Source organism: Cetorhinus maximus, chromosome 23 (genome assembly GCF_964194155.1).
Source record: "Cetorhinus maximus chromosome 23, sCetMax3.hap1.1, whole genome shotgun sequence".
In the NCBI taxonomy this organism is placed as follows: Eukaryota; Metazoa; Chordata; class Chondrichthyes; order Lamniformes; family Cetorhinidae; genus Cetorhinus; species Cetorhinus maximus.
In genome coordinates, this window is record NC_135901.1 from 14,558,949 (window position 1) to 14,576,919 (window position 17,971).

Consider the following 17,971-nt stretch of genomic DNA (forward strand, 5'->3'; position numbering starts at 1 on the left):
CAGAGGAGAAAGGGTGAATGGGCAGAGGGGAGGGGGAAAGGGCAGAAGGCGGGGGTGAAGGGCAGAGGGGTGGTTGGAATGGGCAGACGGGAGGGGGAAAGGGCAGAGAGGAGGGAGGGTAAAGGGCAGAGAGGCGGGGGTAAGGGCAGGAAGGTGGGCGAAAGTGCAGAAAGTCAAGCTATAGCGGGGAGAGCTGGGCGAAAGCAGTTGCAAGCCGAGGCCCCAGGCGCCCTTGGCCCCACACTCTCTCTCTCTATCTCTCTCTCCCTCATTGTCTCTCCTCCTCCTGAAATCCTTTCCATTCCCGGGGAAAGGCGCCAAGTGCCTGGGATAGAAGGGAGACAATGTCTCTGTGCGCTTCCCCCCAGCTCCCTGCACCTTTCTTCAGCGCGTGTTCGTTGCCCCTTCAATCACAACCTGTTTCTCTCCCACTTTTACTGCTGATAGAGCAAAAACGCTGCAATCTATTATTAAGGAGCCTCTCACGTGTCACTTAGAAAATCCAAATGCAATTATGTAGATCCATCATGGTTTTGTGAAAGGGAAATCATGTTTGGCTGATTTATTTGAGGCCTTTCGAGGAAGCAACAAGGAGCAAGAATAAAGGAGAACCTGTGGATGTGCTGTACTTGCGCTGCCAGAAGGCATTTGACAAAGTGGCACATCGAAGGCTACTACACAAAATAATGGTGTCGGCAGTAACATTTCAGCATGGGTGGAAGTTTGGTTAGCTAACAGGAAACAGAGAGTAGGGTTAAATTGGTTATTTTAGGTTTGCAAGATGTGACAAGTGGAGTGCCACAGGGATCAATGATGCGGCCTCAACTATTTACAATTTATATCAATGACTTAACGTAAGGACTGAATTAATTTGCTAAATTTGCTGATAACACGAAGATAGATAAGAACGTAAGTGGTGAAGAGGGTAGAAAGGGTCAACAAAGGGATATAGATTGGTTAAGTGAATGGGCAAAAAAATGAAGACGCAGTATAATGTGGGAAAATATAAACTTCTCCACTTTGGCAGGAAGAATACGAAAGCAGCATATTATAGAAAGGGAGAGAGATTGCAGAACCCTGAGGTACAGAGGAATGTGGATCCCTTGGTGCATGAATCACAAGAAGTTATAATGCAGGAACAGCAAGTGATGAGGAAGGCAAAGGGAGTGTTGTCATTTATTACAAGGGGAATTGTATATAAAAATAAGGATGTTTTACTGCAGTTTAATAGGGCGTTGATGGGACCTTGTCTGAATTACTGTGTACAGATTTGGTCTTCTTTAAGAAAGGATATAAAAGCATTAGAAGCTGTTCAGAGAATGTTCGTTCAAATGTTACTGGGAGGTGTTGTCGGTTATCTCATAAGGAAAGTTTCGATAGGCTGGGCCTGTATCCATTGGAGTTTAAAAGAATGAAAGCTGATTTTATTGAAACATATAAGATCCTGAGGGGAATTCAGAGGGTAGATGCTGAAAGGACGTTTCCCCTTGTGGGAGAGACTAACGATAGGGAACACAGTTTAAAAATAAGAGGTCTCCCATTTCAGACGGAAATGAGGAGATTTTATTTTTCTCTCAAAGGGTCGTGAAACTTTGAAACTCTCTTCCCCAGAGAGCGATGGAGGAGGAGTCATTAATATTTCAAGGCAGAGGTAGAGAGATTCTTCATTGACAAGGGAGTCAAAGATTAGCCGAGAGTAGGTGGGAATGTGGAGTTAACGCCACAATCAATCAGCTATGATCTTATTGAATGGTGGAGGAGGCCCCAGAGGCCGAATGGCCTACTCCCGCTACAGATCAGCATGTTCACATGTACATACGATTGGAAAATGTCGTAATTACTGCAACTGGTATTCAATTTAGAGTTCACTGGTCATTATAAAGGTACCATTACAAAGGTACTTTCGAAGGGCCGTTGCTATTCTTTGTTCTGCGGGACGTGGAGAGGGGAGGGGGCATCAGTCAGTTTGAACAGAGCCAATTTCCAAAGCTTCAATGATATAAATGACTAGACAATTTCTCTATCACCAAGTGCTGTTGTTTGAGAAATAAATGGTGGCGAAATAATGGGGAAAATCCTCTGCTCTTCCACTTTAATCCAATGAAAGGTACGTCATTCAGATGACATCAAAATGTTCTCTTTTAGTAATGGGATAGAAGCGGAAAAGGAGGTGTGGGTTTCTAAAGAGGGAACCGACAGGTGAGGGTCACCAAATGATGGAAATAATAAATGATCAAATGTGGGTGTGAGTTTTAGTTGGAATATATTTGGATATGTTTATAGTTATAGTCAAATTTTGAGTTGTTTGGTTACTTGATGATCACAAATCACAGAGTCTAACTTGTTCAATCGGCCATTCTTTCCCAGCGACACCGTCTTCGCCCACTCTCTACAGCCTGGTCTCCTCCTGTCAGCAACACAACACCGACGGCTCCATCACCTACGTCTGTTTGGCGATGGACTACTCCCCAGAAATCACCAGCCTGACCTGGAAGAAAGATGGGCAGCCGATCACCACTGGATTTAAAACTTACCCGTCAGTGAGAAACCAGAAGGGAACCTTCACCCTGAGCAGCCAGTTAACCATCACCGAGTCAGAGGGGGAATGCAGCAAAATCAACTGTGACGTTCAACACAGCGGCTCAGACAAGAGCATTGGAATGCAATGTAAGTGTTGGAGAACCTGTGAGAAACATAAAGGCTGTGATTAACCTGTATAGGGCCTTGGTTATAACACATTTATCGTTCATTGGATAGTTCTGACAGCTGGAAATTCCAGGTTAGTGTCTATTAACGGTAAAAGCCTGTTAAAATATACGAACTCAATGTATTTGTTATCAATTTCTTCTGCAAGAAATGTCTAACCTGTGTTTCTTGCAGGTCCTGACATCTCTCCAACTGTTCTCCTCACCGTGAGTTCCCGGGAAGAAATCACAATCAATAAATTTGCAACCGTCGTCTGTTCAATCATCGATTTCCGTCCAAAGTCAATGACCGTGAAGTGGCTGAAGAATGGACAACCCATGGATTCAGGAATTGTCACCTCTCCCGTCTTTGAAGTGAACGGGAAATTCTCTGCGACCAGTCGGCTGAAAGTCTCCGCTGGGGAATGGTTCAGCGACGCGGTCTATACCTGTCAGGTCACTCACCAAGGGGTCACCCAAAGTCGAAACACTACCGGGTCTGGTAATATATACAAACCCATTACAGTAACTGGTAACCGCTTCGGAATAGTGTTGGAAAGTGCAGCCATAAAACGACTTTCAGTACTGCATTCCAGGGCCCAGGAATGGTATATTTGTATTGGGACTGGGGCAACGCAGATTCACTAGAATGTTTCCGGGGCTGAAAGACTTAAATTATGAGAACAATTTACACAGACCAAGCTGGTTTTCCATTGTGTAAAGAAGATTAAAGACGATAGTTAAATGTTGATATGTCCAAGGTGATTTATTCTCCTTCAGGGAGTGAAGGCTGACTACTGCTGTCCTGCTTATGAAGGTGAAAATTTGGTTGATTTTCATTTCTGTCTCACAGATGATTCCCCCTGCCGCAATGATCCCACAATTACTCTACTGCCACCGCCAATAGAACAGGTCTTACTGGAGGCGACGGTGACATTAACCTGCATCGTTTCTAATGCTCCTTATGGAGTCCTCGTGTCCTGGACCCAAGAAAAGAAGCCTTTGAAATCAGAGATCGCCGTCCAACCGGGAGCGGATCCCGACAGCGTGGTCAGCAACGTAAACATCTCGACACAAGCCTGGCTGAGTGGGGCTGAGTTCTACTGCGTGGTGAGCCATCAGGATCTGCCGACTCCTTTAAGAAGTTCCTTCCACAAGAATGGAGGTGAGCGGTGAGATTGAAGCAATAAGTGAGCCATTGTGTCTATTTCCAGGGTAAGTGCTAGAGTCAATATTTAGAATCCAGTGTATTAATGGTCTCATCTGATTGGCAATTTCACAAATTAAACGTTCTGGGCCTGTAGACTTTAAGGGGAAAATTGATAAGTAAATGTAGGAACAATGAATTGAAGGCTGTGCTATTGGATTTAGATGAAGAAAGGTGGAAGGAGCTTGGTGTGGAGCTTAAACACCAGCACAGACCAGGTGGACCGAATGACCTGTTTCTGTGCTGTAAACTTTAAGCAGCTTTCCAATCCAACTCCTTAAGTTCTCAGATAAAAGGATTGTATCTGTAAGATGTTGGATTCGGGGGCCAAAATCCCGAAAAGGACAGTCAGCTGGTCATCAGGAAATTTAAGATTTTTTAAAAGTTTATTAAGAAACAACAGTTTAGGCTGATGCAGGAATTCATTGGACCGGAAAAGTATACGACGGGTGACAGCTGACAGCAGTTTACTGGTCCCAGGCGGCGGACAAATGGTTGGCACAAAGTGAATTGATCTCACCTTCCTGCTCCTCCTTGGCCGTTTTGAGGAAGGCAGCTGCCACCGGGCACTGCAGCCTCACCACGGCACCTCACCAGCATATGACCCCACCAGGACCTAGGCCCTTTGCCTGAGCACTTGTTAATATAACCTTTCTCTGGGGGCTATTAACTTATCCAGTGTCAATTACCAATGCAAACTCTTCTCACCAAAGGTTACAGGACATATACCCAAACTGCCCAGGTGGCTACCACATCCCCAACTTCCTGTTCGCCCCCCTGCTCGAGGTCAGATTTTAAGTTTACATCATGCTGATGCTCACATCTTGGTCCTTTCTAAACATTTGCATAGATGAGGGGGTGCACAAGACTACAGCCTCCCAACTCAGGAGTGTCAACATGGCAGTCTGAACTGAGACTGTTTAGAGGTCAAAGTGTTTAGAAATCCTGTTTCCAGAGAGAATCCATACTATTTAGCAACCCTTTAAAGGTTCATTATTATCCACAAAATAGCAGCTTTTGAAGACCCCAATTTCTTAGACATCCAACCCTGCTCCGAGCTGGAAAACCAGATAGATTCCAAAATGGAAAATGGAAACTTTTAAGATTCAATACAAATCGCATTTCTCTCACATCTAAGCAGCGTTTTTTTTGGCTCTGAAATTGTCCAGTTTATTAACAGTTATTGTAATTTTTATGCAGGTTTTCTGCGAGAACCGTCCGTGTCTGTCCTGCTGCCCTCGGCAGAAGATGTCTCCGCTCAGAGATTCGTCTCCCTCAGCTGCTTAGTGAGAGGTTTCTCCCCACGAGAGATTTTCGTCAAGTGGACCGTCAATGACAAGCCGGTGAATCCCGGGAACTACAAGAACACCGAGGTGGTGGCGGAGAATCGCAATAGCTCCTTCTTCATGTACAGCCTGTTATCCATTGCAGCGGAGGAGTGGGCCAGCGGCGCTTCTTACTCCTGTGTGGTGGGACATGAAGCGATCCCCTTGAAGATCATCAACAGAACGGTTGATAAATCCAGCGGTAAACCGAGTTTTGTGAATATTTCCCTTGCACTGATGGACACTGTTAATTCATGTCAATGAGAATCTCTCGGTTACATTTCAAACTTCAATAAAAAAATAATAAAGTCCTTTTCTCCAATCGTGATTTAAATGCACAGTCGCTTAATTAATGTTGTTTTCCACTTTTGCTAATGTTAGAGCTGTTTAGTTAAAATCGGATACTTCCAGGGCTCAGAACCAAGTCTTGTACACCCAGTGCTCCCAGCTCAGATACACCCTGGGTTAGAGACAGAGTAAAGCTCATTCATCACGGGATTCTGCAAAATAACATCACCAACTCTCCTCCCACTGAGGAGAAATCTGACAATTTCCTATTTCCGGCAAACAAACTCAGCACATTTAGATCTCGGTGTTGCTGCTTCTCTTATTGTCCATTCCTTTAAAATGGATGTCGGCTTTAAGCTGCTGCACCACACCCACTGGGAATTGAAGTGAGGGTCACACAGAAACATGTCCCAACAATCCCCCATCAGAGAGAGGGGGAAGGAAAATTGTTAACCTACTGTACCCCCAACTTCCCCAACAGAGAGAGGGGGAGGGGAAATTGTTACCCCACTGTACCCACTTCCCCAACAGAGAGAGGGGGAGGGGAGATTGTTAACCCACTGTACCCCCACTTCTCCAACAGAGAGAGGGGGAAGGGAAATTGTTCACCCACTGTACCCCCTCTTCCCCAACAGAGAGAGGGGGAAGGAAAATTGTTAACCCACTGCACCCCCTCACTTCCCCAACAGAGAGAGGGGGAGGAGAAATTATTAACCCACTGTACCCCCACTTCTCCAACAGAGAGAGGGGGAAGGGAAATTGTTAACCCACTGTACCCCCATTTCCCCGACAGAGAGAGGGGGAATGGAAATTGTTAACCCACTATACCCCCACTTCACTAACAGAGAGAGGGGAAAGGGAAATTGTTAACCCACTGTACCCCCACTTCACTAACAGAGAGAGGGGGAAGGGAAATTGTTAACCCGCTATACCTCCACTTCCCCAACAGAGAGAGGGGGAAGGGAAATTATTAACCCCCTGTACCTCCGCTTCCCCAACAGTGAAAACTGAAAGGAAAATTTTTAGCCAATTTTACCTCCACTTGCTAAACAGAAAGACGAGGAAGACCATTAGTTAACCCGGTGTGTCTCCACCTTCTCAGCAGAGAGAACCGAAAGGGAAATAGCTTAGCCAAGCAGACGGAGCAAAACTATTAACTCACTGGACTCTCAGTCCCCGAGCAGAGAATCTGGAAGGGAACGGGCCTCTACTGTCAGGACCCAGTTACCAACAGCAGAAGTCGGCTTCTAGCTTACTGGCCACAGGTTTTAAAGTCCCATCATGCTTAAAATGTTGTAAAATATATATTTATGCAACATAATTTTAAGAAGTTTTCACACTCTTGTTCCTGTTAATCTTATGCTAAGATTGATTTCCCATCATCCGAATCTAAACTGATTATTAAATCCTCCCTGGGTTGTTCACGGTTCTGCCCCTGGATTTTATGAGGCAGATGGTTGATTGTTTGCATTTGTTCACCTGATATCACCTTGCACCTCACAGAAAACACGTTTATACAGAACATTGAAAATATTCACCAAAATTTTCACTATCAGGGTCAGACTCGATCGTTGGGACCTGGTGAAACACTGAAAAATAGTAAAAATGCACACAAGGGACACAAATGGACGCACACAAACATACATACATACACACATAGGCACAGACACGCAGACACAAACACACACAGTACAGGCAGACACACACACATACATACATAGGCACACACACACACACAGGCACAGACACACACACAAACACGGGCAGACACACAAACACACACACATAGACAAATACACATTTGCACACACACAAACACAGGCACAGACAGACACACACACGCACACACAATCACACACACAAACAATAACACATAAACACAAATACACACACAAATGCAGGCACAGGAACACACATATACACAATCTCACACACACAAACAGATAAAACCAGACAAGCAGACTCATACAAGGACACAAATATGCATTATCACACATTCACAATGACAGAAATACAGACAAAAAGACACACACTATCATACACATTAAAACAAGTACATGGATACACATGAACACATGCACACACATGAGCAGACGACACCCAGACAGAAAAAAACATAGAGGAACAGACTAACACATTCACAGGCACACATGTAGACACAAACATGAAACATGCTTATACACACGAGAACACAAAAAACACACGTTAGTACGTTTGAAAACATAAACACACATTGATACATAGTTTTAAATATCCATCAACACACAAATGCACACATTAAAAACTCTCTCTCTCTCTCTCTCACACACACGCTGTGACACAGACATTAATATGCTGACACATACGTGGAACACAAAAAGAAACATTAACACATATTAGCAGACAAGAACGCATACACACACATTAACACAGATAGTAATAAATAAACATAGATATCAATACATAAACACACACAATAACACACCCATACATACACATTGGCAAAAGAAACAAAATATACATGCAGACGCAGACACAAAAATGCACAAGTCAGCACTCATTGGCAAATGAACACACCTCAATACTCATACACACATATGGACACAGAAACAAAGAGTGATGCAAGGCACGATATACTCATGCACACATACATAAAAGCTAAAGCATGACACAAACGCCAGGCTATTGAAGAAGGTATAATTCAAATGCACTTTTTTAACCGACGTATCCTCCGGCAATTGTCCCTATTACATAATGATCCGAAAAGCACACTGAAACAATGTTCTTACTGAGAATCTGATTTAAGTTAATGACGCACCAAACATTCCCATCACAAATAGACAAACAAGATGGGAACTCACATCCGAGATTTAAAAAAGCAACGTTCACAGTTTCCAAATAAGTTGCTCAGTGAATCTCTCTTGATATCCATCATAATATTCTCCAATAATAGATCGTACGAAATTGTTCGAAAATAAAATGATATTGGAGATAGTTTTCTATATTTTCCGACTCGGACTATACGAGGATTGTAAAGCAAGAACAGCTGTGGAGATAGTTACAGAGATAAGTTGCTGAAATTCACGAGCTTAACAGTAGATATATATTGAACATTAAATTAGAGAATACATTAATAACTTAGGAAAGAGTAAAGAGTATATTTTTAAAAGATATCCTAGATTAATAAGTAACCTAATTATATTTCCTCGGTTATATCCTCGCAGATTCCACAGATCGCACCTGGATTGAAGACTCTGAGGATGATAACGGCAACATCTGGACAACCGCTTCCACATTCATCATCCTGTTCTTCCTGAGCATTTTCTACAGCACTGCCGTCACTCTGGTGAAGGTCAGAAGATTCAATCCACTCACACTTCAAACTGACAGAAGCGGTTTGAAAAATCTCTCAATGTTTCATTGATTAAAACACTAACATAAATGTCCCACATTCTAAACATCTGCTTCATTATTTTATCCTCTTTTGCAGATCAAGTGACCAGTTGAATTTTGGACACCGTAGATTTTCCTCAGCCGTTTATTGAGATCTCTGTATTACGAATTTAAAATATGTTCTCTCGGTGAATCTAAAAATTAAATACCTTCAGTTCATGTTTCCGAATTTGTAACTAAGACAGTCATGGACGGTATTTCCGCTTCTCTGTTTGAAATGTGCGAGATAATTATGGCTATGTTGTAATTGTAGCTTATAATTCCCCAGTAGTTTGAATTCCATGTATAAATAAGTAGCTTTCCTCATTCCTCATTCACAATTATTCCCTTCCCTTTATGTTGAGCTCCGGTTTTCTCTTTCTGGTCTCTGTCACAGCTGGACATACAGTTGGCAGCTCAGAGCGAATGTGTTCTGTTCTCAGTGTGACTCAGTCATCATATTCAGTCCAGTTGACTTTAAAATAAACTTTTCTGTAAAATGTTCTCCGAAATTGTTAATAAATCATGAATGTGAAACGAACTGACTTTGCTGAACTCCTTTCCCCCAGGCCCATCGACACCGCTCCATTTCCCCTATTACACTGTTTCCTCACCTTTCCCAGATTTTTTTTAACCATTCCTGTTTGGGATGTGAATCAAAAACAGAAAATGCTGGAAAAACTCAGCAGGCCCAACAGCATCTGTGGAGAAAAAAAAGTTAACGTTTCGAGTCCTCATGACTCTTATTCAGAGCCCAAGGTCCTTCAGTGAAAGAGTCACTGCGCCATCCAGCGACCCATCGGTGTTAATACACCTTTACCTCTGCCTTTTTATGGCAAACCCCAGAGCCAGGATGATTGCACAGCGAGGGGAACCTCGGTGATTTCACTCATACTCAGGTCTGTCACAGTCACATGTCAGGTAATTGTAAACAGCAGGGATCTGCTTCATCAAAGGCCCATACAGGACAGTATATGGAGGACGAAAGTTTCCTTCACACTGACCCATCAAACACTCCCAGGGTCGGTGCAGCAGGGGTTCGAGAGAGAGAGTAAACTTTTTTTATCTCTTTACCCTTTCATGAGGTGTGGGTGTCGCTGGCAGAACAGCCCGGCTTCCGAGGCCATTTCAGAGGGCAGTTAAGTGTCAGTCAGGTTGCTGTCGACCTGGAATCACATGTCGGCCAGGCTGGGTAAGGATGGCAGATTCCCTTCACTAAAGGACATTAGTGCAGCAGATGGGTTTTTACGACAATCGGTGACAGTTGTCATGGTCACCATTACTGAGGCTAGTTTTCAATCCCAGGTTTTAATAATTGAATTCACATTCCAGCAGCTGCCATGTTGGGATTTGAACCCATGCGCCCAGAGCATTCGCCTGGACTCTCTCTACTTTGTCCAATTAAACACTCACAAGGCAGAGACGTCACAGTCCATCTTCTCAATGAAATTAGGGATGGGCAATAAATGCTGGCCCAGAGGGCCACGCCCACATCGCATAAATGAATAACAAAAATTTCACAAATACCGCAGACTGAACCGTTGACACAAACCATGGGAAGATTCCTAGAGACTAGGGCCGATCTGACACAGACACATTATCGAGCAGTAATCCTGCAAATTATTACCACAGTTTGGGGCTTATTAGGAACACCAGGGAGCAAAAATAGTGGAAATTCCCAGGCTGCCAGGCACAACAAACAACTGAATTCACGGAACATCACCCCAGGGATCCTCTCTCCCTGCTCTATTCCCTCTCATACCTTTCTTCTGAACTCACTGAACATCACCCCAAGGATACTCTCTCCCTTCTCCATTCACCCTGATACCATCCTCCTGAACTCACTGAAGATCATCCCAGGGATCCTCTCTCCCTACTCCATTCCCTCTGATACCATCCTCCTGAACTGACTGAACATCACTCCAGAGATCCTCTCTCTCTCTGCTCCATTTCCAGGCCTGCTGTTATCCAGTAACCTCCCACACAAATAATTTTCGAATATTTATTTTTGTAAATGGGATAACTTAGATCAAACATGTGCATAACACCCAGCCCATTAGAAATATTGGGTTCAAAACAACAAATAAAAATTGTTTCTATGATTGCACATATAGAACTGGAACACACCATTGCACCGAGTGAATCCACTGTCAGTTTACATGTTGCTCAGTGAAAATTTCAATCATCCTTGACTTTTTGGCACTTGGGCACTGAGCCGGGAAGCAGTCTGGACTCAAAGAACATGTGAATATGTGAACTCGGAGCAGGAGTAGGCCACTCGGCCCTTCAAGCCTTCTCCGCCATTCAATAAGATCACGGCTGATCTGATTGAAACCTGCTGCTTACCCCGATCATCTTTCACCCCCTTGTTGATCAAGAATCAACCTAGCTCTGCCTTAAAAATATTCAAAGACTCTGCTTCCACTGCCTTTTGAAGGAGAGAGTTACAAGTACTCACGACCCTCTGAGAAAAGAACTTCTCTCATCTCTGTCTTAAATGAGCGACCCCTTATTTTGAAACAGTGACCCCTAGTTCTAAATTCTCCCACAAGACGAAAGATCCTCTCCACATCCACCCTGTCAAGACCCCTCAGGATCTGAAAGATTTCGATCAAGTCACCTCTTAGCCTTCTAAACTCCAGCGGATGCAGGCCTAGCCTGCCACCTTTCCTCATAAGACAAGCCGCCCATTCTTGGTATTAGTTCAATAAGCCTTCTCTGAACTGCTTCTAACGCATTTACATTTTCCTTAAACAAGGAGGCTAATACTCTACACTGTACTCCTGATATCACTGTCCTGTACAACTGAAGTATAACCTTCTTACTTCAATTCCCCCTCACAGCAAATGATAACGTTCTATTAGCTTTCCTAATTACTTGTTGTGCCTAAATAGTTCAGCATTTTTCAATTTCTGTCAGACCTTCTTAATAGCTTTGCACATCTGGAAAATATTCTCCCATGTTCTATCCTTGTTACCCTGACGTGTCTAAATCTCTTCACAGCCGAGATACTCCTCCCCACAGTTTACATTTCCACCGCTTCCATCAGCTAAACTTTATCCACAGGCACCAGCAGGGATCGAACTCACAGCACCTGGTTTGATAAGTCCACTATTTTAACCACGAGTTACGCCAACAGCGCCAGAAAGGTTAAGATCCTCTTCCAACTTTTAAACCTACTGTTATTCTCTGTGCGATTTACCATGACGATGCACAACGAAAGTGAGTAAAGTTTATGATAGTAAAAATGCATTCATCCCCCTCAGGGAACTGAATCACATTGACACACGCAGAGTAACACCCACAGACATAGACACCGATAGAGACAGCGGCCTAAGGGGAGACACACATCCAGAAAGCAAGGATGTCACCAAATTGGCTCCGTTTTTGTTCCATTTCCAACTGCAAATTTGGTGAATGCCAACGGATGAACGTAAATGAAAAATACCGGGAAGCGTTTGAAAGATTTTTTAGTCCATTTAATAGATAAGCAATTCTGTAACTCATTCTTAAAACAGGAACAGTGAGAAATGTAAACTACCAAATGTAGATTGCAGGTTCAAAATGTCGGATTTTCACCTGTATCAGGAAACTCTAAAGGGTTTCAAACCCGTTACATAAGCAAGTCAGTTCCTTACATCGTCGCCATGTACCTTTTAATGTTCTGTACATAAAACGACAGAGGGGTTACAGAAGGGAATGAAGAAATGCAGCCCCATCTATTCCTGGCTGTCCTGCAATTTCTGCTGCCTCTCCTCGATCTTTCCGCCAGAATGGAGCACTGCACACCGAGCGCACACAGGGGGGACATGATTGAGATGCATAAAATTATGAGGGGCATAATAGGGCACACAGGAACGAACCTTTCCCCTTGGTGGACGGATTTTAAGGTAAAGGGTAGGAAGTTTAGAGGGGATGCGAGGAAGAATTTTCTCACCCAAGGGGTGGTGGGAATCTGGAACTCACTGTCTGAAAGGGTGGTAGAGGTAGAAACCCTCATAACATTTAAGAAGTATTTGGATGTGCACTTGTGATGCCATGGTATACAAGGCTATGGGCCTAGTGCTGGAAAATGGGATTAGAATAGTTAGGTATTTGTTTGACCGGCGCAGAATCGATGGGCCGAAGGGCCTTTCTCTGTGCTGCAGCCCTTTTCAACTCAATGACTGAAGGGTATGGCAAAATTAATTGAAAATACGGACAGTCTGAAACTCTGGCAGCGATGGGGTTTCTAGCCACGCCTCCATAGTCTGAAACTTAAGTCCAGCGCCTTAGACCGCTCGGCCACTGCGACATCTAAAATTGTCATTGCCTTGACTGGAAATTTCAATCGCCGTCCACTTTGTAACGCTCAGTAACTGAACGGCCTCCAATGTAAAAACATACAGAAAGAAACAATCTCCTCTTGCATCTCCCCAATCTGCTTTTTCTCCCTGAACCTTTTTAATATGAAGCTACACAACTAATGTGAGTGAAGTTTGCGATGGTAAAAATGCGTCCACCACCTCGTGGAACTGAACCGAATTGACATATTCCAGATCCGAACCACTCGCTGTGCAACATAGAAGCCCCTTTAAAATTGTAACCTTAATTTTCTGTTTCCTCTCCTCTCCGACGAAAATGAATCACTTCACACTTCCGTACATTAAATTTCAGCTGCCACTTGTCCGTCCAAATGGATTTGTTGAAGGGCCCGAAAGGAGAACCGACTCAAACTGGGAATGAAAGATTGAGAATGAAAGAAGAAGAGACGTGACGGGTTTTGTCGATCCCGGGGGAAAGAGACTCCGGGATCAGTTCATTGTGACAGTTCACACAGCAACAAGAAAACAACATTCCCTGATGAGGGCCAACCCCGGGCGGCAGGAGCGGGAGCTCCGAATAACAGCGTTTAGTTAAAACACAGAAGACTTGTTCAGCCAATAACAGCATCGAGTGTGTTCGACATGAACATGAAGTGAACAGTGAGAGGAAATAGTGCTACAAGCTGCGGATGGACAACTTTCAATTTCCAAACCCACCAACAGAATCAATGCGGCTCCTCTGAAACTTTCAAGGCAAATACTGATCCTTTATAAGGTGCCGTTCCCAGAACTATCCACAGTCCTCCAGGTGTGACCTAACCAGGGCTTTGTGTAGCTGCAGCAAACCTTTCCCTTTTTTCTATAACAGTCTCTGTAACAGTTTGTACAGCAAGGGGAATTAGATTGTATAGAGCGACTGAGAAAAACGAGGACATGCTGGATCTGAATCAATCTCTTTGGAAAGTTCGGTATGAAATCAGCTGCATAAATACATTTTTGGTTCAAAAATTATATCGGAATCTAAAGTCCAACTCTTAATGTCTTTGGGTCAGGGAAACTTTGTTAATGATCACACAGTGCGCAGGGGCACTGCAGAAACTCCTGTACCTCTTTCAATATTGTTTCTCTTCACTCAGAGTTTTCAAAAGGGAACTGAAAAGGGAGAAAAATCAGGGTTATGGAAAAAGAGAAGGAAATTAGGGCGAATTGGAAAGCTCTTTGTAAAAAACTGACATTGACACGATGGGCCGAATTGTCTCCTAATGCGCTGTGTCATTTTAAGATGACGTTGCTAAATCAGTCTGATTCCAGAATTACTGATTGTAGCAGCTGAATTCCATTTCTTCCAAACAAAGACCCAAAGTGCTGCTGCATGACCGCGCAGGTTAACATTGTGGACAGGTCCATTGGGTTTCGGCAGCGGAGTGATTCTGTCGTGTGGTGCTTATCACGTTCGCCAAACACACAAAAGGACCCCGGTTTGAAATTGGGCAGAAACATTATCAAAAACTGCACATTTAAATGTGAAGAGAAGTTCGATAATTCACTTGTGTTGTTAAATATTAAATACAGTATCTTACAGCCACGTGGCAATTGCTCTTCCAGATGCGCTGAAAAACATCCCACAAACGAAAAAGAAGCACATTTCATGATACACGAAACAGTAAAGGTTATGAATCATTTTCAACTGTCACTCGGTAGACCTATTAGCAGTTTGTTTACAGATGCAGATTAACATAATTACTCTCCGTCTCAAAGATGGCTAATAGCAATGAGTGCTCCTAAAGACTAGCAAGACAAGCGATACTGTAATTGAAACCGAGGAAATGGCAGATATGCCACAGAATCACTTTGTATCGGTCTTCAGAATAGAGGAAGAGGAAAAACTACCAAGGAACCGAGGAAGCCACGACTCGGTGCAGGTCTGGTGACATCCCTCCTTTCATATTCAGTACGGAAAAAAGAGACATGAACGGGATGTAGGCGCCAGAATGTAAAAGATGCCATGAGCCTATTTGAAAGAAGAGCAGGGGAGTTCTCCCCGCTTCCTGGTCAATGTTTATCCCTCAATCAACGTCACAAAGACACATTCTCCGCTCATTATGACGTTAATGTTTGTGGGAGTTTGCTGAGCGGTGATTGGCAGCCGTGTTTCCGACATTGCCACAATGACGACACTTCACAATGTCCTTCATTGACTGGAAAGCGATTTGAGACGTCCGCTGGTCGGGAAAGGTGCTATATAAATGCAAGCCTGTCTTTATTTAATTATCAGAAACCCTAGTCCTCTGGTGACTGACCCTCGAGAGTGGAAACAGTTTCTCCCTAACTGCTCTATCAAACCGCCCACCGCCGATCCCTTCCTCAGCCCAATAATTTTAAACAACACCATGAAAACTCGGTTTAACCTGCTTTGCTCTAAAGAAAACGATCCCAGCCGTTATAGTCTCTCCACAAAACTGAATGTGTTCACCCCTGAAATGGTGCAAGGCGGAACATTGTGACGAGATTTTGGAAAATGTTGTTAGTTGACAGGTGGAAAAATAGAGGAGGAACCAAAACAGGAAACCAGTTCTATGAATAATTACAAACTCTTTAGGAAACGGAATCAGGGGAGAATGAAGGGTGAGCTGTCCGACTGACCAGGGCCCATCCGGAATGTTAAGCCATGCTGTCATGCAGCAGCACTCTGGGTCTCTGTTTCGGTGAAATGGAATTCAGTTGGTATTATCAGGGATGCTGCAGAAAGATTCATATAACAATGTAATCATAAAACGGCAAAGCACCACGTATCTATTCAATGGCATACGGGGCCCTTCCATAATCCTCTCTCGATCAGCTTTTTTAAGAGCAAACGAATTAATCTCAGTTTCCTTCCCTCTTTTAGTAAACCTGCTATTATTCTGAATATCAATTAATTGCTCAATTCCCTTTTGAAAAAGGAGATTCTGCAGATTCCATGCCTAGTTTACCTCAATTAACACTGTTTCCCTCACCCAATGCCATGAAGATTTAGACTAGTGTTTCTTACATAGCTATGCATATGAACATTATTTACTTTTTCTATTGATTTCATATCGAATTGACAAAAGTGCTTATTTTTCTGATCAAACATCTCATTATTTTTGAGTTGATTTATACAATCTAATTACATTTGCTCCACAAACGGCTAATCGAGGGTGTTATATCACAGTAGGAAATCATTGTTACAGTTCAACAGAGCCCTGCCAAGATCAAAGGCTGGCATAGTTTGTTTCGTACATTTGGTTTAAAATGCATTTGTTCTGGGAAGGTAATCTTACAGAATACATATTTGTTTAGGAAAAAGTGCTGATCTACCAGAATGTTTGGAGGATTCCAATGGTTAGACTGAGAGGTCATGTCATTTGTTACAGGAAGACAACTCTGGTGCCTCAGTTTGTTTGAATTTCAAAATGCAGAAGGCTCGGTTCAGCAAATGTCTTAGGCAGCAATGCTTTCTGCTCAATCATTATGAACACACTTCTCCTCCTCAGCAGAAGAAATTCAACAAACTTTTCTCAGCAATTTTTTTACCTTATTCACCATTCAGTATTAATGTATTTGATATTGATGCCCTTGGTTGACTTGAGGCTCTCTGAAATAGACAACATCGAATTGCAAACTTGACTGGCAAACAGAAGAATGTAAGTCACCAGGTAATGCATTTGATATGGGTCTGATTTGAGATGTAGCACAAGTCAGCATTTCAACAAAATAAAAGAATTTTACAGGGAACAGGCTTGAGAATGATGCGTTAATTAGATCTGATCCCTCTTTGTCTGTCTTTATGAGCACACATCACACTGAGACACCTTTGACATGGTGAGTAACTTTCTTAAGCTGCATCGAAAGATCCATTGATTTATCTTGTTGACTAAACGAGCTGCTAATATGTGAGCGCAGTGAAATACGAACATCTATGCACTCAAGTGTGTCATGGAATCTCAGCACGTGCTGATTTTGCTGCATTCATTTTGTGACGTCGGTGAGAGCAAATGCATTATGCCTGCAACATTGGAGATTCAGGTAAGCTTTAACGATGCAAATTAACCTCACTATTTAATGAGTAAGTCTTCATAATGTTTCTGCCCGGTTTCGAACCGGGGACCTTTCGCGTGTGAGGCGAATGTGATAACCACTACACTACAGAAACTGCTACGGTTTAAATAATCCTGTCCGGAATGCTAAACTGCGCTGTAACTCAGCAGCAATCTGGATCTGTATTGCGTAGAAATGGAATACAGCTGCTGTTCTCAGGAACGCTGCAGCGAAACTGATGTAACAATGTAATCATAACATGGCCTAGCACCGTGTATCCAAACAATGGCAAAGGAGGCCCTCCCAACATCCGATCTCAGGTCCCTTTTTAAACGAGAAAACCATTTCATCACAATTTGCTTCTCTCTCTAAATTATCTATTTCTTCTCCCTTTCATTAAATTACTTAATTCTCTTTTGAAAAAGTCGTTTCCGCAGAATCCATGCCTGGTTTGCCTTAATTCACGAGGTTCACATGACGATTTGGACTTGGGTTACTAATATACTTTACCAGATGAACATGATCATGATTGATCTCATATCGAATTTGCGAAAGTGTTATTTTTAACCTTACTATTTTTACAATCTTATTACTTTTGCTCCATACCCCTTCAACCGAGGGTGCGATATTACAGAGGAAAATGTTTGTTCCGGAGTTTAACAGGGCCCTGCCAAGATCGCGTGCTTCAATTGT

General features: G+C 43.1%; 1 non-coding gene and 2 gene segments (V, D, J or C); 2 read left to right on the forward strand and 1 right to left on the reverse strand.

Moving 5' to 3' along the window:
• The window catches only part of LOC144697834 (Ig heavy chain C region-like), a 541,886-nt gene that overhangs the window by 8,046 nt on the left and 515,869 nt on the right, over window positions 1–17,971 (forward strand). Inside the window, 1 exon segment of the C gene segment in view lies at window positions 2,368–2,667. Coding sequence covers window positions 2,368–2,667 — 300 coding nt within the window.
• Window positions 3,171–9,454, forward strand: LOC144697366 (Ig heavy chain C region, membrane-bound form-like). The segment is given in 4 exon segments: window positions 3,171–3,849; window positions 5,092–5,418; window positions 8,708–8,835; window positions 8,974–9,454. Coding segments are annotated over 3 exon segments (258 nt in total).
• On the reverse strand, window positions 17,321–17,393 carry trnav-cac (transfer RNA valine (anticodon CAC)). The gene has a single exon. It is a non-coding gene; the product is annotated as a tRNA-Val (tRNA).